At 44.6% G+C, this 22,907-nt stretch overlaps 1 protein-coding gene across 1 annotated transcript in view; it reads right to left on the bottom strand.

The window, feature by feature from the left end:
- The window catches only part of LOC137434802 (glutathione synthetase-like), an 89,096-nt gene that overhangs the window by 37,041 nt on the left and 29,148 nt on the right, over positions 1-22,907 (bottom strand). The window contains exons 3-5 of the mRNA XM_068127916.2: positions 15,732-15,848; positions 15,467-15,547; positions 5,776-5,853 (exon numbers count right to left, since the gene is read on the bottom strand). Coding sequence (XP_067984017.2) covers positions 5,776-5,853; positions 15,467-15,547; positions 15,732-15,848 — 276 coding nt within the window. The remainder of the gene's footprint in view (positions 1-5,775; positions 5,854-15,466; positions 15,548-15,731; positions 15,849-22,907) is intronic.

The raw sequence follows: 22,907 nt of genomic DNA, 5'->3' as shown, positions 1-22,907 counted from the left end.
AACAAACTCCCCCACTCTCTTCAATCCCACTCCTCCCTCCATGTCTTTAAAACAGCTGTTCACCACCATCTCTTATCTTTCCCTATCCAAAATACTGATCTTGTATCTTTTCTACCCCCGTAAATACACCCCAACTCCACATCTTCCAATCTACAACTTCATTCCTGAAATTCATCATAGTGTACATTTGTTTTATACCATGTACACTAGCGGTCAAAAGTTTTAGAAAACCCTCAATTTTTCCAGATTTATTGAAATTTAAGCAATTTAAGTCCAGTGACTAACCTGAAATGGTACAAATAGTCAGGTTCACTCTGTCAATAAATTATATTTCGTTCAAAATCATGGTAGATTAGCAAACCTATACATTTTTGGAAAGGTTATAGCATAAGGAAACTAAAAATCAATGTTTACATTTGGAGAGATACCTGTATGGCGGCCATTTTGGATTTTCAAAATGGCCACTGTAAAATACATATTTTGTTCTATTTCTGCCTCTAATTACCCTAAAAACTTTTAAAAATATACTAAACCTATATTTTCAGGGACAAGGAATCCAATGAAAGTATCAAATTAGTGCTATGGGGAATGGTAAGACACGAATCAAAGGTTTTGAATTGCAAAATACTGTCTTTATATTCGCGATAAGTTGCATAATCAAATACATGTTATCATTTTGTACAGGCAGTTAATAACATCAAAATGTGTCACAATAATTCATATCACCAAACATACACAGGCAGTCAGCAAAATCATACATACACATGCAGTCAGTATAACTTCACATCTACACAGGCAGTCAATGACAAAATATACACAGGCAGTCGATGGCATCAAACATACACGATTACAGAATATGCCATTCAGAGTTCGTCATCACCGTCCTGTGTGTCGTATCCGACAATATAGTCCGCATCGTTTTCACAGTCCGTTCCACACAAGCAAAGGTCGGTCAAATTGATTGGCAAATCGAATTGGTCGAATGGTCGATCGAATCGAATTCGATGAATCGAATCGAATCGATCGAATTGTCGATCGAGGCGATTGGTCGAATGGTCGAATTGGTCGAATGGAATTGGTCGATTGGTCGAATTGGTCGAATCGAATTGGTCGGAATTGGCAAATGTAAACATTGATTTTCAGATTTTCCATGTAATAACGTTTCCAAAAATGTATAGGTTTGCTAATCTACCATGATTTTGAACGAAAAAACAGTGAACCTGACTAAAAGGTAAGCAATAAACTGCTCGAGGTTAAAAAAAAAAGTTTAGGTTAGCAAAAACGGGAAAATAATGTAAATTGCACAGTTATCTTGTAAAAAAAAAGAAAAAAAAAAAGGCCTTTTTCAGGGAACAAATAATGGGTTAACAACTTACAGCTGTTCTGCAGAAATGTAAGTAAATTAAGCCTTGAAAGTTGATGCAAGCAATTCCTACAGTTGTCCCAACCTCTGCTGATTACTTGTTTACAAACCCCCTCCCGGTCTGTATAAAAACAGTATTGGAACAGACTGTTATTACACCCTCTGAAGCATTATTTGGACAATATTGCACTGCAGGAAGTAGTATATTGGAAACTGGAGGAAACTCTGAAAGGAAGAGGTCTGGCAGACCCAAAGCCACAACAGAATCAGAAGACAAGTTTCTGAGAGTCAACCGCTTGCGTGATAGGCGGCTCACAGGACAACAGCTTCAAGCACAGCTTAACACTGGTCGAAGTAAGCAAGTCTCAGTTTCAACTGTGAAGAGAAGATTTCGAGCTGCAGGTTTGACAGGTCGAGTGGCCGTAAGAAAGCCATTGTGAAGATGGCAAAATAAGAAAAAGAGGCTTGCCTGGGCCATGAGGCACCACCAGTGGACTACTGAAGACTGGAAGAAGGTCTTATGGACCGATGAATCAAAATTTTAAATATCTGGTTCATCACGCAGGATTTTGTACGCCGTCGAGTAGGCGAAAGGATGGTTCCTCAGTGTGTGACACCAACTGTGAAACATGGAGGAGGAAGCGTGATGGTCTGGGACTCTTTTGCTGGATCCAGAGTCGGCGACTTGCACAGAGTGACTGGCACCCTGAACCAAAAGAGCAACCACAGCATTTTGCAGCGCCATGCAATACCCTCTGGTATACGCCTAGTTGGTCAGGGGTTCATCCTACAGCAAGATAATGACCCTAAACACACCTCCAGGCTATGTCAAAACTACCTTCGAGGAAAAGAATAAGATGGTCGGCTTCAAATCATGGAATGGCCAGCACAGTCTCCAGACTTAAACCCCATCGAGCTGGTTTGGGATGAACTGGACAGAAGGGTGAAAGCAAAGCAACCGACAAGTGCAACACATTTGTGGGAACTTCTGCAACAGTGTTGGGAAGAACTTCCCGAACAATATTTGATTTCCATTGTAGAAAGAATGCCACGAGTGTGTTCGGCGGTTATATCTGCAAAAGGTGGCTACTTTGCCGAGTCAAAAATTGAAATTAAATTTCGTTAAACAAAATGATTCCATTATTTCTTTTTTATCTCCAATTGTTTATTTGTTCTATGCTTAATTTCAGAGTACATTGAGACATTAAACTGCGTAAATTTCAATAAAAACTGGAAAAATTGAAGTGTTCTAAAACTTTTGACCGGTAGTGTATATCGTTTCCAGAAGAGATTGTGTGTGTGTGTAGTTCAGGAGAAAAGAGCAAGTACCTACTTTGGGGGGCTGAAACCCTCAGTCAACCTCCGTAGACCTCGATTTTTGTAATGCTGTGAACAAGCTTGAGTTGCCACATACCAAATATCATTTTAGCCAAGGTTGGTCACAATCCCATCAGCAGTTTCCGAAAAGACGTTGCAAGTGTTTACAGACCGACGGACAAATGACGTGCCATCCCATAAGCTCCCCAGAACTATGTTCCAGGTGAGCTAAAAATCAAGTGAAAAAAATCCTGAAATCTGAAGAACGCCGAAATTGTACTCATGATAATTGGAGCAATGAGAATGATGAAGAACCTTAAATAAATCATAAAAACCATCCCTGAAAATATTAATACAAATGAACTGCAATTAGTTGGAAGCTGTCCAGGGCTCAGTGATGATCCTGAAAAGAGCCCTCGGAACAAAGCTTTGAGAACAAGAAAACTTAGTTGTTTTCTTGGTTGTTATGGAACAATTGACCACCTATTACTGAACAAGGCCATACTTGAAAATTGCAAAATGCGAAGAACTACGTGCTTGTGTGTGCACTTCCCCCATGGCACTTCCCTCAAGCTCAGTGGCTGGGTTAAGTGTTTGTCTCATCAGTATGTCCTTGTGTGCCTGTGATTGTGTGTGTTTGTGTGTCAGCTCTATTACATGCCTCAGCCCATGTATAAAAAAAAACTAATAATAATAAATTGTCCACCGCCTGGATAGACTACAACAAAAGCTTTTGACAGTGTCCCACATTCGTGGATGATAAAATGCATGGAAATATACAAAATCAATCCATTGACAACAACATTGATATTACAGAACTCAGAAGGGAATATCGAAATACCAGATGCAAAGATACGGTGTGGATTCTTCCTGGGAGACAGCCTTTCCCCCCTTTTGTTTTGTCTGGCTCTGGACCCACTAAGTAACCTCATCAATGAATAAGGACAAGGATACATCCAAACAACCAATAGAAGAACATCCAAAGAAATCGGAAAGGTGACACATCTACTATACATGGATGATTTAAAGCTCTTCTCGCCAAATGACAAAAATTGAAAGAACAATTAAAACTAGTAAAATGGTTTTCCGAGGACATTCAAATGGAATTTGGACGAGACAGGTGCGCCAAGTGCACATTTGTAAAAGGTAAACCAACAAAAACAGAACATAAAAATTGACCTTGAAGCAACAATACAGCAGTTAGAAAACGAAGCATCATACAAATACCTCGGAGTAGAAGAGGGGCATCAAATATGTCACAAACAAATGTGCAAAACAAATGCCAAAGAATACCTACGTAGAACGAAGCTGATCCTGAAAACAAACCTCTCCCCAAGAAACAAAATCAAAGCCATAAACCAGCTCGCAGTACCAGTGTTCCAATGTAGCTGCGGAATAATAAACTGGACCCAATCAGAAATAAACTGGACCCAATCAGAAATCAACAAGTTAGACATCAAAACAAGAAAACTCCTTACCATCCACAAAATGTTCTACAAAAACCAGTGCATCCCGAGAATGTACCTGCCGAGACGAGAGGGAGGGAGCGGCTCTCAACCAGGTGCACAGATGGAACTCAACCAGGTGCACAGAGCGACGAGTGTAGGACTATCTGAGCATGTGAAATGCTCAACAGATTATCGGATGCAGAACATGAACAAGAATGTAAACAGACATTAACACAATAAACCTGAAAAAGTATCCCTAACTCAACTTGCAAAGAATTTCCAAAAACAGGTGCGAATAGAAGAGGCCGCACAGGAAAATGAAACAGCAACAAATACATCCCCAACAATTGCAAAAACGACAAAATAAATATATAAAAGGAAATATCAAGAAATATACACCAACAACTGGGAGAATGACAAAAAAGCAGGAAAATACAAGAAATAATTGGATAGAGTGGGAATAGACAAAGAAGGCTCATTGGAATGGCGAAGGAGAGGTCAGCTCAACTGGGATGGAGAACGAATCATAATACATTTCCAAGATCATGGACACCACACCAAGGGATTTAAAAAGATGGCAGGACTCAGCCAGACAGACAAGTGTAGATTCTGCAAGACAGAAACAGGAAGTACTAGTCACCTGCTCTCGGAATGCAAAAAACTATTATCAGAACAAATTTACACACAACGGCACAACAAAGTATGCAAAGTGATTCATTGGCATATCTGGAAAAAATTAAACATTCCAGAACCAGAAAACTCATGGAAACACGAACCAAGGGCAATCATTGAAAACGAGGACGTCATGCTCATGTACAACCTGATGATCCCATCGAGCGTGAACATGGAAAACAAAGCATTGCGTCCGGACATTGTACTCAGGAACAAAAAGGAAAAGAGAGCTTTGCTGATTGAGATATCAGTACTCAGCAATTTTGGCCTAAACAAGGCAGAAATCAAGAAAATGACCAAATACCAACAGCTCAAAAATGAGATCAAGAGATCTTGGAAGCTGACGAGCATCGAAATTGTACCAGTGATAATTGGAGCAGCAGGAATGATGAAGAAGAACCTCACTAAGATTTTGAAAACCATCCCCTGGAATATTACCACCCTGATGTTAGCTGATGATGTAATTTGTGATGTAACATGAGCCGTTAGATGACAGACTTTAATGTTCTGCTCGCGTAATGGGCAGAAATAGGAAATAAGAGTGGAAGTGGACGCGGGAGAAACGTAGTGCCCACGGTTGCTTTTCAACTCCCTTTGTTTGCGATGCAACACAGACCCTTGGTGGTATGTAACCATTTTTGGTAACTGTATGACGTGCCATGTGATTTATTTTGAAACATATTCGTGGTAATTCTGTGATGATGTCGTTACTCAGTGAGTAAGAGTTACTTGATTGTTGTCAACGAGGATCAACAAATGTGGTGTTGCTCGGTTTTCGTATCTTGTGCTTGTTAACCCAAACACAGAACTGATAAATTGTTATTCATTCCTTTATTCTAGTTTCACGGAGCTTTAATGGAGATGTAACAAAGTCTTCCAAGCCTTAGGAGCTTTGAAGCTTTGAAAGTTTGTGGTGGTAATAAAGTAACATTATTAATAGCTCACAGGGACAATGGTAACTTTTGAACAACTCACATATAAAGCGAGCGCTTGTCGTCAAGTCTTGCTTGTTGATCCAACTCAGCAAAGGTCTTGCGAACAAATGGAACATCCCTTCCAATAACACAAGCCAAAGAGAACATCAGAACACTGGTAAAGTTCAGAATGAAGTAACATTGCATTTTCATGAAAACACTCATCATCCCAATAATTGGACATTGTTATCTATGGTCAAGCCGGTTACCCAAAGGATTTTTATTTTTGTCTTAAATTGAAGGAGCTGAGAAAAATATAAAACAATAACAGTTTGTGCCAAAAAAAACTTGGTGTATATATACTGGAAGCAATCGCATTTATAGTGCGAATGAAAAATATATTTTATTGGATACAAAAATGGCTCATGAAGGTAGAAGAGGTGAAAAATGGTGGAGAGTAAGGTGACAGAAGGTGGGAGAGGTGACAGAAGGTGGGAGAGGTGACAGAAGGTAGGAGAGGTGACAGAAGGTAGGAGAGGTGACAGAAGGTGGGAGAGGTGACAGAAGGTAGGAGAGGTGACAGAAGGTAGGAGAGGTGAAAATGGTAGAAGAGGTGACAGAAGGTAGGACAGTTGACAGAAGGTAGGAGAGGTGACAGAAGGTAGGAGAGGTGACAGAAGGTAGGAGAGGTGACAGAAGGTAGGAGAGATTAAAATGGTGGAAGAAGTGACAGAAGGTAGGAGAGGTGATAGAAGGTAGGAGAGGTGACAGAAGGTAGGAGAGATTAAAATGGTAGAAGAGGTGACAGAAGGTAGGAGAGGTGACAGAAGGTAGGAGAGATTAAAATGGTAGAAGAGGTGACAGAAGGTAGGAGAGGTGACAGAAGGTAGGAGAGGTGACAGAAAGTAGAAGAGGTGAAAAATGGTGGAGAGTAAGGTGACAGAAGGTTGGAGAGGTGACAGAACGTAGAAGAGGTGACAGAAGGTAGAAGGCGACACACCAATAGTGGGGAAGAGAGACAATCCATGCAACAGAGAAAGGATGAACGGACAGAGGGAGTAGAGAGAGTTTCACAGGAAGAAGGTTGTTGGAAGAACAAGTGTGGCCTTGCGAGACTGAAAAGGAATGAAAGAGCAGAAGGAGCAAGATGTAAAAAGACATTTCTGTTACGAGAAACCCACGAGGCCCTGGGCTTCTGCTTGTTTGAGGGAGGCATGGACTGTGCAGGGATGAAAATGATTGAGAGCTTTGAATTCCAGAGCATCCAGGAAAGGCACGGTGTGAGATGGGCACATCAGACCAGAAGGGGGAGCAGCATCCACAGAGCAACATCTAAAGGCCTTGTAAACTGTGACAAGTTAAGCTTTACTAAGAAAGGATTGGGCACAATGAAGGATGCTCAGTTTTCAGCTTCCTTTGGAAGATACATTTGATATGTGCAGTAAATCCTCGTCCATTGGGAGTTTTCACAGCACTGATTCATTCAAACACGTGGGAATAAATGCGACATGTACTTCCCGAATGGAATATATAACTTGATTATACGCGAGTTTGAATGAGGTGCTGTGCCCATGCCATGCACAGAGGTGCCACCTGAGCTGTTTTCAGTCCGTATAATAACTTGATTATACATGAGTTTGAATGAGGTGCTGTGCCCATGCCATGCACAGAGGTGCCACCTGAGCTGTTTTCAGTCCGCATAATAACTTGATTATACATGAGTTTGAATGAGGTGCTGTGCCCATGCCATGCACAGAGGTGCCACCTGAGCTGTTTTCAGTCCGCATAATAACTTGATTATACATGAGTTTGAATGAGGTGCTGTGCCCATGCCATGCACAGAGGTGCCACCTGAGCTGTTTTCAGTCCGCATAATAACTTGATTATACGCAACTTTGAATGAGGTGCTGTGCCCATGCCATGTATAGAGGTGCCACCTGAGCTGTTTTCAGTCCGTATAATAACTTGATTATACATGAGTTTGAATGAGGTGCTGTGCCCATGCCATGCACAGAGGTGCCACCTGAGCTGTTTTCAGTGTGCATAATAACTTGATTATACACAAGTTTGAATGAGGTGCTGTGCCCATGCCATGTATAGAGGTGCCACCTGAGCTGTTTTCAGTCCGTATAATAACTTGATTATACATGAGTTTGAATGAGGTGCTGTGCCCATGCCATGCACAGAGGTGCCACCTGAGCTGTTTTCAGTCCGCATAATAACTTGATTATACGCAAGTTTGAATGAGGTGCTGTGCCCATGCCATGTATAGAGGTGCCACCTGAGCTGTTTTCAGTCCGTATAATAACTTGATTATACATGAGTTTGAATGAGGTGCTGTGCCCATGCCATGCACAGAGGTGCCACCTGAGCTGTTTTCAGTGTGCATAATAACTTGATTATACACAAGTTTGAATGAGGTGCTGTGCCCATGCCATGTATAGAGGTGCCACCTGAGCTGTTTTCAGTCCGTATAATAACTTGATTATACATGAGTTTGAATGAGGTGCTGTGCCCATGCCATGCACAGAGGTGCCACCTGAGCTGTTTTCAGTCCGCATAATAACTTGATTATACGCAAGTTTGAATGAGGTGCTATGCCCATGCCATGTATAGAGGTGCCACCTGAGCTGTTTTCAGTCCGTATAATAACTTGATTATACATGAGTTTGAATGAGGTGCTGTTCCCATGCCATGCACAGAGGTGCCACCTCCCGCCATCTTCTACCACCTGAGCTGTTTTCAGTCCGTATAATAACTTGATAATACACGAGTTTTAATGAGGTGCTGTGCCCATGCCATGCACAGAGGTGCCACCTGAGCTGTTTTCAGTCCGCATAACTTGATTATACGCGAGTTTGAATGAGGTGCTGTGCCCATGCCATGTATAGAGGTGCCACCTGAGCTGTTTTCAGTCCGCATAACTTGATTATACGCGAGTTTGAATGAGGTGCTGTGCCCATGCCATGCACAGAGGTGCCACCTGAGCTGTTTTCAGTCCGTATAATAACTTGATTATACATGAGTTTGAATGAGGTGCTGTGCCCATGCCATGCACAGAGGTGCCACCTGAGCTGTTTTCAGTCCGCATAATAACTTGATTATACGCAAGTTTGAATGAGGTGCTGTGCCCATGCCATGTATAGAGGTGCCACCTGAGCTGTTTTCAGTCCGTATAATAACTTGATTATACATGAGTTTGAATGAGGTGCTGTGCCCATGCCATGCACAGAGGTGCCACCTGAGCTGTTTTCAGTCCGCATAATAACTTGATTATACGCGAGTTTGAATGAGGTGCTGTGCCCATGCCATGTATAGAGGTGCCACCTGAGCTGTTTTCAGTCCGTATAATAACTTGATTATACACGAGTTTTAATGAGGTGCTGTGCCCATGCCATGTATAGAGGTGCCACCTGAGCTGTTTTCAGTCCGTATAATAACTTGATCATACGCGAGTTTGAATGAGGTGCTGTGCCCATGCCATGCACAGAGGTGCCACCTCCCACCATCTTCTACCACCTGAGCTGTTTTCAGTCCGTATAGCATTGCGGACGAGTGAGCTTGTACCCGGCAGATTTATAGAATTCAACGTTATTTAGCTGCAAACTATACCATTAAATACAATATGGCAAAGAAACGAAAGCCTCTCCAAGCAGTAGTGGGATAAATAAATCATAGGATAAAGTGGGGTATTTCCTTCAGAAACTAATCACACGCCTTGACTTTTTCACATTTAGTTGTGTTGCAGCCTGAATTTAAAATGGATTGAATTGAGATTTTTTTTGTCACTGATCTAACATATAATATCCCATAATTTCAAAGTGGAATTTTGTTTTTAAGGAACTTGAACAAAATAATTAAATATAAAATACAGAAATATCTAATTTACATAAGTATTCAACCCCTCGAGTTAACAGTTCATAGAAGCGCCTTTAGCAGCGATTACAGCTTCGAGTCTGCTTGGGTATGTCTGTATTAGCTTTGTACATCTGAATTTGGGGAGTTTCTCCCATTCTTCCTTGCAGATTTGCTCAAGCTCTGTCAAGTTGGATGGGGAGTGTCGGTGAACAGGAGTCTTCAAGTCTTTCCACAGATTCTCAATGGAATTCAAGTCTGGGCTTTGGCTGGGCCACTCAATGACTTTCACGTTCTTGTTGTGAATCCATTCCAGTGTTGCTTTTTTATTTGTTTTATGCTAGGGGTCATTGTCCTGTTGGAACATAAATCTTCACCACAGTTGATTCCATTGAGAAATAGGAGTACGAATTGACAGCGTAGGCAATCTGCAAGCTAGGAAACTATGTGGCCTTGCATGCAACAGGCAGACCAATTGGTAAGCAGAGTAGGAAGACAGCATCATTCAATGTACCAGGGTCTAGAAAATGGATATGATCGCTGCAGACGAAGTCGGATAACCATACACGTGAGAAGGAGATGGCAGACATTTGTGAAAATGCCCCTTAGGTGGAGTCAATATAGAATCGAATAACCAGACTCTGCGGCATTCTGGTAGCTCTTGAACAACGGGCAGAGACATGTGGACTTTCACAAAAACATTGTTAGAGGAGCAAAATGGGGCAGAGGAGAAACAGATAAGGTTGTTTTGAAAGCTTATCATTACCAGGTCCAGAAAGGAGGAAGTACCAATCATGGAGATAGGAGTTGGGAAATTCACAAAGTTGTGCAGCTCCACACAATACGGGACTTTCAAAATGAAGTATTCCGCCCCAGGATATTCGGTGTGCATGCGCAGAACCCCTTAGCAGCAATGTTGATTGGGATATGTTTCCGTATATCATGCGTGCGAGACAAGGATTGTTACCTGAAATGGCTCACAAGGCTTCTAAAAATTATATAATAATAATAAGTACAGATACATTCAAAGTACACCGCCCCCATGCCAAATAAATAAATATCCTGCAGCGCGGCATTGCCGGGGCACCTTCGGGGCCTGGTGATACCGCCGTGCACCTTACGGAGACTGTATTGGGAGGGAGAGGTGTACAATAATTGATTGATTAATTGTATAATTAAAATCAATAAATATTGATCATAAGATATTTTCTTAACCAATTGGCCAATAAGCATACCTAAACCAACGGTGCTTCATCAGAAAGCTGTAACGTTTTGAAAATTAATTAAATGTCATTAATCGGGGAAAAAAAATTCATTGATTAATCAATAAATAATTAATTGATTCATTGATTAATTAATCAATAAATCAAAAATATCCTTGATAGCCACATCACTTGGTCACTGTCATGTCCAAATATTAGCTTCCCAGCTCAAAAGGTGCCTGAGATATTGCCCAGATGAGAAAGAAAATAAATAAATGATCAATAATGAAAAAATCTATATAATAATAGCGTAAGGACTTGACTTTGTTATCCCTTTTACGCCGCACCCAGTGACCCTATGCCCACGGCACTAATGGATTTACGATCTACGAACCGCGCTCTTTGTTTATCACGTACAGCCATACTCGAAAAATCTGAATTCGCCGACATTGGGGCGCAAAAGCATCCGATTAACTGCCGATACGACGCCATCTTACGACGCCATCGTATTGGCGTCTGCTGGGTGAAGGCGAAGCAAGCCGTCCGCTGATTGGACAGTCGAAGGCGACAGCAAGCCGTCCACTGAGTGGACACGCCTGAGCATGCATTTGTGCCGGTGTCGGCGATCGCGGTGTACGCTAACCTCAAAAGTATATCGTAGCGTTGTCATTTAAGTAGATTGCAATAAATACGTTGTTCATATACGCACTCTTCATTCTCATCTTTCTTCCTAACTCTTACTCAGACAAGCAAATCCCCTATGCCATCCATAATGGTACACTCTATCCATACACCACATCCTCCCTTCCGTGGATGTTCCACGGGTTTCGGCTAGTAATAATAATAATCATAAAATAATTAAATAATTAATCAATTGGCGAATAGAATACCGAAACCACCACCATTTCATCCGAATCTGTAACTTAAAATAAATATTTTTTAGTCATGAATCGAAAAATTAAATAATTAATCGATTAATTGATCAATCAATAAATCAAAAACAGCCTTGACAACCAAATCACTTGGTCATTGTCATATCTCCAAATATCAGCTTCCTAGCTCAAAAGGTGCCTGAGATAATGCCCAGAAGAGAAAGGAAATAAATAAGTACTTAATTGATCGAGAATAATCAAGTAACTAATCAATTAATTGATTAATCAAAAAACAAAAAATACCATTTATCCCAAATACTTTTTTTTTTAAATGTTTTGTTTTATTTTATATTTCTTTATATTTTTTGTATACAGGGTCAAGGTTCGTGTAAGAGCTAACACATTACACGCGAGAACAGGCACAGACCCAAAAAACAAACAATAAATAAAGGGAGCGGGAGACAAGAGAGGGAGAGAGACGGAAGCATACAAGGACAACAACAGCAGAGAACAGGGACGTCGGTAGATCTGCCGAGGGAAGGGGGCCAGTGGGGGAGTGGGGTGGGGGAAGGGGTACACGGTATAAAACAAATTGACACAACGATGGAGGTATGATTGACATGATTGACACAACACAACACAACAAGGTATGGACCTCAAACATCCGGGGCCTTCGTTCAAACTTAATTGACCTCTCCATACAGGTTGCTTCTGACAAACCAGACGTGATCTGCTTAACAGAAACTTTCCCCCTTCATGATGTCTCTGATTCCTTAGTATCTCTCCCGGGTTACTCCCTCCTCCGGTATGATAGACCTGAGCCTCGTCCTGGAGGTGGGGTTGCTATCTTTATCAAAAACTCTCTTTCTCACTCGCCCTGCACTGCCCTCTCTCCACCTCACCCCCAGGAATACCGCTGGCTACGGCTTCCCCTTCGCTCCCACCTCTTGTTCATATGTGTGTTGTACCGTCCACCAAACATTGATGACTCCATCTACATCTCGCTGTCTGATAATATGGACCAACTTCTATCTACTCATCCCAACTCTCTCTTCCTCATATGTGGTGATTTCAATTGTCACTATGTCAGTTGGCTGGGTGTGGGTACCTCTCTCACCAACCGTGGCTCCTCAGCAAAGGACTTCTGCGACTCACTGGGACTAACAAAATCTGTCAATTTCCCGACCCGGATCTCAGTCAACGGAGCATCTTCTCTTCTGGACTTGGTTATGACCAACTTCCCTGAAAATGTCTGCTGCTCTTCTTCTGCTCCAATCGGCTCATCTGATCATGTGCTTGTTAAAGTGGACATCTCTCTGACCATTCTCAGGGAGCCTCCTCAGCATCGACGAGTCTGGCATTTCACTCAGGCCAACTGGCACTGTCTTCAAGCAGCCATCAATCATCTGGATTGGTCTCCCATCTCTACCACCTCTGACATCAACTCATCCTGGGAATTCTTCCAAAGTAAATTGCTCTCTCTCACGCACAGATTTATCCCATCTCGTCTTCAGTTGTCATACCCTTCCTCCCGTCCATGGTACACGGAATCTTGTGGTGAGGCTGTTGCCCAGAAACAACTTGCTTTCGTCTCCTGGAAAGCAAATCCAACGGAAGGAAATCTCATTTCCTTTCACAAAGCCCGAAACAAGTGTGTGTCCACCCTCAGGAGAGCCAGGAAACAATATCTCTCCGTTCTCAAGACCGAACTCTCTTATCTGTCTCCCTCTTCAAAATCCTGGTGGCGTCTGGTCAAATCTGTTTCTGGTGTTTGTGCCCCCTCCATCCCCTCCCTTACCTCAAACGGCTACACAGCTGACTCCGCACGTGAAAAAGCTGAATGCCTCAACTCTGTGTTTGCCTCTAAATCTTGTGTCCCAAACCCATCCCTCTCTGTACCCACCGTACCCAGTCGTACCCAGCTGCTCCTGGGCTCTGTGTCCTTTCCTCCTGACAAGGTGGAAATGTTTCTGTCAACCCTCGACTCTGATTCTGCAACTGGACCTGACGGCATCAGCCCACGGGTCCTAAAATCCTGTTCTTCCGCTCTTTCACTCCATCTCTGTTCTCTTCACCCTCTCTTTTGCTCAAGGTCATCTGCCATCTGCTTGGAAATCAGCCAACATCACCGCTTTACACAAAAAAGGTGCAAAACAGATCCGAGCAACTACAGACCAATCAGCCTTCTCCCAATTATCAGCAAAGTCATGGAATCCATCATTGCTTCGGATTTGAAATCTTTCCTCTTCTCCAATGGCTTGATCTCCGATCATCAATTTGGTTTCAGACCAGGTCACTCAACTCTGGACGTGCCGCTTCTGCTGTCTCAACAATGGATGGAGGTCCTCAATGCCAAACAAGAAATTAGAGCTGTCTCCCTCGACATATCACGTGCCTTCGATACGGTCTGGCACCCCGCTCTGCTCACCAAACTCTCCTCCTTTGGTATCCATGGAAATCTCCACGCATGGCTGGAGGACTTCATCTCCAGTCGGTCAACATGTGGCCCTGAATGGGTTTCTCTCAACTCCTCTTCCTGTTCAGGCTGGAGTTCCCCAAGGCAGTGTTCTGGCCCCTGTGCTTTTTCTGGTCTTCATCAATGATCTCTCCGACTCTCTTGAAAATCCTCTCTATCTCTTTGCTGATGACTCCACTCTCTGCTGCTCCATTCCTCATCCCTCAGATCGGTAGTCTGCAGCCTCCTCACTCTCTGCAGACCTCGACAAAATCACAGACTGGGCAAACAAGTGGAACATGTCTTTCAATCCTGACAAATCTCACACTCTTACGATGTCTCTCCGAAAGGACCGACTGGACAACCCTCCCACCCACTTTCTGAATAATCCTCTCCAAGAAGTTCTGTCACACAAGCTTTTGGGTCTCACTATCTGCCATGATCTTTCCTGGGAAAACCACATTTCAAATCCGGCCTCCAAAGCCAGTCGCCGACTGGGCATCCTCCGTCGTGCGAAGTCCTTCCTTGGCACACCTGAGCTCCTCACCACATACAAGGCCTTCATCCGCAGCTCAATGGAATACTGCTCTCCCCTCTGGGCTGGTGCTCCTGCCTCACACCTAGCTCGTCTTCACGCTGTTGAAATCAAAGCGTTCAGAATCATCGGAATCTCCCGTGATGAAGCTACCTCCGAGGGCCTTTCACTTACTCACCACAGGCAGGTTGGTGGTCTTTCTGTCTTCTACCGACTCCTCTCCGGCCTTGCTCCTCCAGCTCTCTCTGGGCTCTGTCCGCCAAATATTCCTACAGGTCGCACAAGATCTGCCTGCAACCCTCTTTTGGTTAAACTGCCAAAATCAAGACTCTTTGCTCACCTTCACTCCTTCATTCCTCTTTTCTCCTGCCTCTGGAACAAACTCCCTCACTCTCTTCAATCCCACTCCTCCCTCCAGGTCTTTAAAACAGCTGTTCACCACCATCTCTTATCTTCCCCCATCCAAAACCTTGATCTTTTCTACCCCCGCTAATTCACCCCAGATACACGTTTTTGAAATTCCAACTTCTTTCCTGGAAGTCCTTGCAGTGTATTTCTATGTTTTATACCTCTGCAACCTCCCCCGAAGCCCTCTCCCTCCCACATTTCTCTCGATGTCCCGGCTCTCAAATGTTGTGTTTGTGTCCTTCCCCCTCTCTCCCCATCTTGTCTACCGCTCCCATTATTTTGTGTTTGATGTGTCGGTTTGACTTTTTGTGTGATTAATGTTAGCTCTTTCACGAGCCTCGATCTTGTATACCAAAAAAATAAAAAAATTTAAAAAAATAAAAAAAAGAGGAGAATATTGGAAATTGGGCGCGTAATACTTGTACCGTTCTTGTAAGATGTAGTGAAGGCAGTTCTGGTCAAACACATTTCTCTCAAACTCGTGACAGACCAGAAGTACCAGGGCCCTAAAAGAGAGAAAGTGGCAATGCTAAAAACTCACGCATGTCAACCCTAACTCTCACTCATTACAGAAAGGTCATACATTGTTACATCACAACGTTTTCTACAGGCAGAATATTTGAGATGGGCAACTGAAGAAAAGAAGACAATAACAAAGACAATGAAATGTTCAACATAGAGAGAACATACTGAGGATTCTTGTAGAGCTTCCTGGCACAAATGATGGCATCTGCAATGCCTGCAATAGGGTTATTGTCTGGCATAAGATCAATCAGATGGTGCAGGCCTGCAGAGCGTAATACGTGTCTGTTACATGTGAAAGAGAAAAGGAACACAACCACAGGTTGACAAACATTAGAACAATTTATGTTTTGTCCTTTGTCAGTCCTTTGTCAGTCAAAAGTACTGTTATTAATTTTGGGGTAGTAATATGTAGATTTAGGTAGATCTGCATAGGTAGGTGCTCCGATGATCGTGGGTAGAAAGAACCACTTCGATGTACATAAGTCAGGGACCTATTAAGCTGAATGTCGAGTGAGTGTATCTCCGTGGTCATACGAGGATGGACCTTGTGTTAACTAGTTTAGGGATTATGTTAATTCCTGTGTTCGTAAAACCTCAGTGATTTATCCCATTATCCTTTACTAGCGGGGCTACCCGTGGGAATCCCACGGGCATGGATGGGTGTGACGAATTTTAAATATATGCCGACTGTTATTTTAGGCGGTGTATTTTCGTTTATCATCATGGCGCGATTTTAAAAGATATATCTGCATTTTCCTCTCCAATACCTCCTCACACTTTACACACACACCGGCCCATGTTTACATACACACACACACACACACACACACACACACACACACACACACACACACACACACACACACACACACACACACACAAACACACACACACACACACACACATATACACATACACAAAAACACACACACACGTACAGACACATATACACACACACACACACACATACGTACAGACACATATACACACACACACACACACATATATATACACATACACATACAACAACAACATGCATTTTAAGGCCATTTTCCCTGCTAGAGCGGGGGTTAGCCTCCATTCACATACACACATATATGCACGCACGCACACACACACACACACACACATATGCACGTGTGCGCGCACACACACACACACACACACACACGTACACATGTCCCACATGTATATATCCCACATCCCACATGTATATACATGTTTAAAGTGTACGTGCCCTTCCCCCCTCCCCCGCCCAGCAACGCTGGGTACTTCTGCTGGTAACTAATAAAATAAAAACGAAGAAATATCTCTCGGTAATTTCATGAAACTCGGTGGAATTGGATGAAATTCACTCGGTGAATTCACTCGGTTTATTCGGTTCGGCTCGGTTCACTCGGTTTCAAGAAAAAGCGATAATGTCGACATGTTGCCGTCTGTGTCATGTTGGGCGGTGTATGATGCTTGTTGGCGGTGTTGGGCGGTGATATGGTGTATTTTTAAAAATATATCTCTCCGTTTTCCCACGTTGCTGACACCGAGTCTAAAGGGCCTATCTCATTGGCCTGGAGACTAGGTGGCGACCTGGTGTGGTGGCGACTCGAGTCTCCGCTGGTTGCGGAGACGTCTCCGCGACGTCTCCTGGAGACTAGCCGGGTCTCCGGGAAGTCGCGGGAAATTCAAACATGTTCGATTTTTTTGGACATCGCGGAGACTAATTTTGTCCGCGACTGGGGAGACGTCTCCGCGACGTCTCCGCGACCTGCTGGAGACCAAGGAGACTGAGGAGACTGAGGAGACTGAGGAGACGTTGCGGCGACGTCTCCGCGACGCTGCTTGACCCACTTTAGAGACCACGTGACTGAGCGCGTGCTGGCATCATCGAGACGCCTTCACTCCTGGTCCAAGTCAGGTACAGGATCCGGTCAAGGTCTTCATCATTTGGTACTTGTTCCTGCTACTGCTGCTGCTCCTTGTACTGCCTTGGAAGAGGCCCCACCATCTTGTCTTGCCAGGGGACAGCTCCAACTCCAGAGTAGTACTGTCCTTCCACCATGCCACCCAAGGGCAGTGGGGGCCGGAAGGGCAAGAAGAAGGAGGATGAAGCAGTTGTAGCAGCTTCAGCGCAGTTTGTGGATACTGAGGCAGCAGTTGATGCTAGAGAAGATGAGGAACATGGTTCCAGCGGCGATCCGACTAGAAAACAATATGATTGGAAAGAGGGGCATCAAGAGGCAATGGCTGACTTCTGGGAGGATCATCCGGAATTTTACGATAAATCGTATGCAAGATACAAAGATAACCAATACAAGAAAGCAGCGGTTGAAACCTTCCTTGTTGATATGCAGAACATCTTCGAGGAGATCAAGAAGCCCCTACCTACATGTGAGTGTATATTTAAATTGCATTGAATTTATATTTAATTGCATTAAAATAAATACATGCAAAAATATGTAAAAAATGTAGCGAAAGGAGTAGTGATGAATATCATGGCCCTGGCGTAGACATCGCCCTGGCATCGCCTTGGTGAGAGCACAAGCCATTTTTTGGTCTCCCGAGTCGCCCGAGTTGCCGCGACTGATCAGTCGCGGTGACGTCTCCGCCAATGAGATAGGCCCTTAAAACCATCAATAAAAATGAAATCAGATGGTGAGTTAGATTGGAGATAAAGGCGTGAGAGAGACTCAAGATCCGAAGGATCGGATCGGATTTTCTTCCCGTTTTTTTTCAACCGAGTCTAAAACTATGTTAGCCACTGCGAAAAATGAAATGATATATCGAATTAGAATTGAAATAAACCTGTGTGAGAGAGAAAGACAGCACGGGTCTAACTAAACAGGCCTCAAAGCTATTCGAGAAGGAGGAGTGGGTGGAGCTACTCTGCAAACCGAGTAAGCCACACCCCCGGACAGACGTCCAACAGACAGACAGAATCACCGTAGCCTATTATAATATAGACGGCACCGCATTTAGACACTTGTCAGGAATCCCACATTTAACTGCACTCAAATAATAATAAAACCACTGGAAGCTTTGTCACCTATTACACCACCTTGGAAGGCACACATCACGCAGGTAGGCCGAGAGCCGCGCCCAGGATTTGGCAGGAGGTTTTGATGGACAGGCGGATTTGCGTCACTAAGGCGAACTGGCTGATTGGCAGGGTACGCCGATGACGTCAAAGGGCGGACTGTGTGTGATAGGTGGAGAGCGAGGCATTGGAGTTGTGGCCTGCGGACATTGAAGGATAAGCACGGATGACGTCAGACGACGGGATCTTCCTGGGTTGGCGTCAGGAAGGGCATCCGGCCATAAAAACATTGCCTCAAAAAGAGAACCATGACAATTACAACTACAAATGGGCAGGGTACAGCCCGAAGTGGAGATCGGTTTCTGAGGTTTGGGACATGGAATGTAGGAACAATGACAGGGAGATCAGGAGAAGTGGAGGAAGTATTGGTCAGAAGAAGAGTGGACATATGTTGTGTGCAAGAGACGAGATGGAAGGGAAGTGGTGTGAGAATGGTGAAGGGTAGGCAGGGACAGAAATACAAGTTTGTGTGGCAAGGGTGCCCGGAGGGCGTGAATGGTGTTGGTGTCCTGTTTTCTGAGGAGTTTGTAGACAGTGTGGTGAGTGTGACTAGAGTGAGTGATAGGTTGACGATGGTGAAAATGATGATTGGAAAGCTCTTGGTGAACATCATCTCGGGATATGCTCCGCAGGTTGATCGGAGCGATGAAGAGAAGGCCAAGTTCTGGTGTGCGATAGAGAAGCTGATGGAAAACGTGAAAGATGAGGAAGTTGTTGTGGTAGGAGACCTAAATGGACATGTGGGAAGGAGTATGGACGGTTTTGAGGGAGTTCATGGGGGTTACGGATATGGTGTGAGAAAAGGAGAAGGTGAAAGGATTTTGGAGTTTGCTGATAATAATAATACATTTATTTTATATAGCGCTTTTCAAGAAGCCCAAAGGCGCTTTGACAGAGTACAAAAAAACAAGTGCAAAAAGACAAAAATCAATAGGTAAATAATCAAAGCAAAAGGAAGGAGAAGGAGCAGAGATAGTCAGGGGTTCAAATGCTGTGGGTTAAATGTTGAATGCAATGTTGAACAGGTGGGTCTTGAGTGATGTTTTGAATGTGGTGAGTGAGGAGGAGTCTCTGTTGGTGTGAGGTAGTGAGTTCCAGAGGGTGGAAGCAGCGATGGAGAAGGCCCTGTCCCCCCAGGATCTGAATTTGGTCCGCATGGGGGGGGGGGGGGGGGGGTCAGGAGGTTGGTACCAGCAGAGCGGAGGTTGAGGGTGGGAGTGTGTCTGGAGAGGAGGTCAGTCAGGTAGGATGGGGCTAGGTTATGGAGGGCTTTGTAGGTCAAGAGGAGGATTTTGTACTGGATTCTCTGGGAGATGTGGAGCCAGTGAAGCTTGTAAAGGACGGGGGTGATGTGGTCACGGGTCCGGGAATGGGTGAGTAGACGGGCAGCGGAGTTCTGAATGTATTGGAGTTTATTGGTGATTATTGAGGGTGAACCAAAGAGGAGGCTGTTGTAGTAGTCCAGACGGGAGGTGATGAAGGCGTGGATGAGGGTTTCTGCAGCCATGGAGGAGAGGGATGGACGGAGACGGGCGATGTTTTTCAGGTGAAAGAAGGCTGTCTTTGTGATCTGTTTCGTGTATTTGTCGAAGGAGAGGGTTTGGTCAAAGATGATGCCAAGATTCCGGATGTGAGGGGAGGTGGATACTGGGAAACCGTCGATGTTGAGGGCAAAGTTATGGGTGGATTTGGTGAGCGTTTTTGGGCCAATGATGATTATTTCAGATTTATCATAGTTAAGTTTGAGGAAGTTGATTTGAAGCCAGGATTTTATTTCAGTGATGCAGTTTGTCAGGATAGAGTGGGTGGCGGTGGAGATGGACTTGGTGGAGATGAAAAGCTGGATGTCATCGGCGAAGCAGTGGAATTGGAGACCATGACGGTGGATTAAGTGACCAAGGGGGGACAGGTACAGGATGAAGAGGAGGGGGCCAAGAACTGAACCTTGGGGGACACCTTGGAGGAGGGGAGCAGTGGGGGATTTGCAGTTATTGATGGAGATGAACTGGCGTCTGTCAGAGAGGTATGATTTGATCCAAGAGAGGGCAGTGCCGGAAATGTTAAAGGTGGTTTCAAGTCGGGTGAGGAGGATGGTGTGATTGATGGTGTCAAAGGCGGCGCTGAGGTCGAGGAGGATGAGAATGTTGAGGTTGTCAGCGTCAGAGGAGAGGAGAAGGTCGTTGGTGATTTTGAGGAGAGCAGTTTCAGTACTGTGGTTGGAGCGGAATCCGGATTGGAATGTTTCATACAGGTTATTGGCAGAGAGGTGATGTTTGAGTTGAGTGGCTACAGCGCGTTCCAAAACTTTTGACAGAAAGGGCAGGTTGGAGATGGGTCTGAAGTTATTTAGGGTGTCAGGGTTGAGTCCAGGTTTTTTCAGAATGGGGGTAACAGCAGCAATTTTGAGGGATGGTGGGACGATGCCTGTAGACAGGGAGGAGTTTATTGTTGCAGTGATAAGTGGCGAGAGATCAGGAAGGGAGGCCTTGACAAAGCTGGAGGGGATGGGGTCAAGAGTGCAGGTGGCAGTTTTCATTCCTATGAGGAGTTCAGAGAGGTCAGTAGGGGAGACTGGGGAGAACTGAGACAGGGGTTGGCAGGATAAGGGGGGGCAGGTGGTTTGAGGGGGAGCAGGTGCGGTGGTGGTTAAGCTGCTGTAGATGTTGTCAATTTTGCTTTGGAATAATGAAAGGAAGGAGATGCAGTTGTCTACTGTGAATGACTGGGTGGTGGTGTCCAGGGGACTGAGGAGTTTGTTTATTGTAGAGAAGAGTGCTTTTGGGTTTCCAGAGCCAGAGTGGATAATTTGAGAGTAGTCGGCGTAGCAGGCGTGGGAGAGGGCATCTTTGTAGTGTTGTAGGTGGTCCTTGTCGGCTTGGGAGTGAATTGTGAGACCTGTTTTATTGCGGAGTCTTTCAAGTTGGCGAGCACGAGTTTTCATCAGGCGGAGTTCAGGGGTAAACCAGGGAGCATAATGGGTGAAAGAAACTGTTTTGGTTTTTATAGGCGCAAGCTGGTCAAGGCAGGAGGAGAGAGTGTGGTTGTAGTAGTCAGTGAGGTCAGAAGGGGTGTGGAGGTCAATGAAAGGAGAAATGGACATTTTTTCAGAGAGGGTGGATGAGAATGAGGTAGGTGAAAGAGCGTTTAGCTTATGGAAGTTGATAGTGCGATAATGCCTTGGTGCTGGGGTGGGGATGTTGATGGTCAGAGTGATGGCTAAGTGGTCAGAGAGGGTGAGGTCGGAGCCAGAGAGATGGTGCAAAATTAATCCAGTAGAGCAGACAAGGTCCAGAATGTGCCCACGGTTATGGGTAGGAAAGTTGACATGTTGAGTGAGGTTAAACCAGGTGAGTAAATCAGTGAAGTCAGTGGTTATTGTGGAGTCAGTGGAGTCCATGTGGATATTGAAATCACCGAGGAGGAGGATTGAGGGGGAGAGGGAACAGAGCTGGGTCAGAAAGTAGGAGAAGTCAGACAGGAATGATGGGTGTGGTTTGGGAGGGCGGTAGACGACTGCCATGACGGACTGTGTGTGACCAGAGAGTTTAAAAGCCAGGTGTTCAAATGATGGAGCAGATGAGATGGAGATGAGGCTGGTCTTGATGTCCTGTCAGTGAATTACGGCAATTCCACCACCTCGGCCCTCCGAGCGTGGTTTATTGATGTAAGAATATCCATTGGGTGTAGTGAGGTTGAGTGAGAAGTAGTCCAGAGGTTGTTGCCAGGTTTCAGTGAGATAGAGAAAGTCCAGTTTATTGTCCAGAATGTAGTCGTTCAGGATGAGGCTTTTGTTGTTGAGGGACCGGGTATTGAACAGGGTGAGCTTGATGTTGCTTTGTACGGTGGGGATGAACTCAGGTGATTTAGCCAGGGTTTGCAGACAGGAGGTGCGATCGTGTGCGTTGCTGTGACCAGGTGCGCTGGGACGACGAGTGGGAGTGCGCTGAGCCGACCAGAGTACGGGAATGAAGTGACCTGTTTGTAAATAAACAAACTTACGACCGGAGCCTCTATGAATGTATCTGGGTCGTCGCAGGAGTCCGTGGGATTTGATTGCAGAGATGCATGATGGGGTGGAGTGAGTATTGAGCAGAAGAAGCCTTGCGACGGAGTACCTCAGAGCCATGCCAGGCAGGAGCGAAGGGATGAGTAAGAGGCCAAGGTTGAGGAGGATGAGTAGGCCTTGCCGCAGCGGCAAACGACCGCAGCCGCTAATCAAGACAGCAAAGGCCGCAGCGGCAAACGACCGC

The sequence above is a fragment of the Myxine glutinosa genome, chromosome 9 (genome assembly GCF_964187855.1).
Source record: "Myxine glutinosa chromosome 9, kmMyxGlut1.1, whole genome shotgun sequence".
In the NCBI taxonomy this organism is placed as follows: domain Eukaryota; kingdom Metazoa; phylum Chordata; class Myxini; order Myxiniformes; family Myxinidae; genus Myxine; species Myxine glutinosa.
The sequence above is the reverse complement of the archived record's forward strand: the minus strand, read 5'-3'. Positions and strand labels throughout refer to the sequence as shown.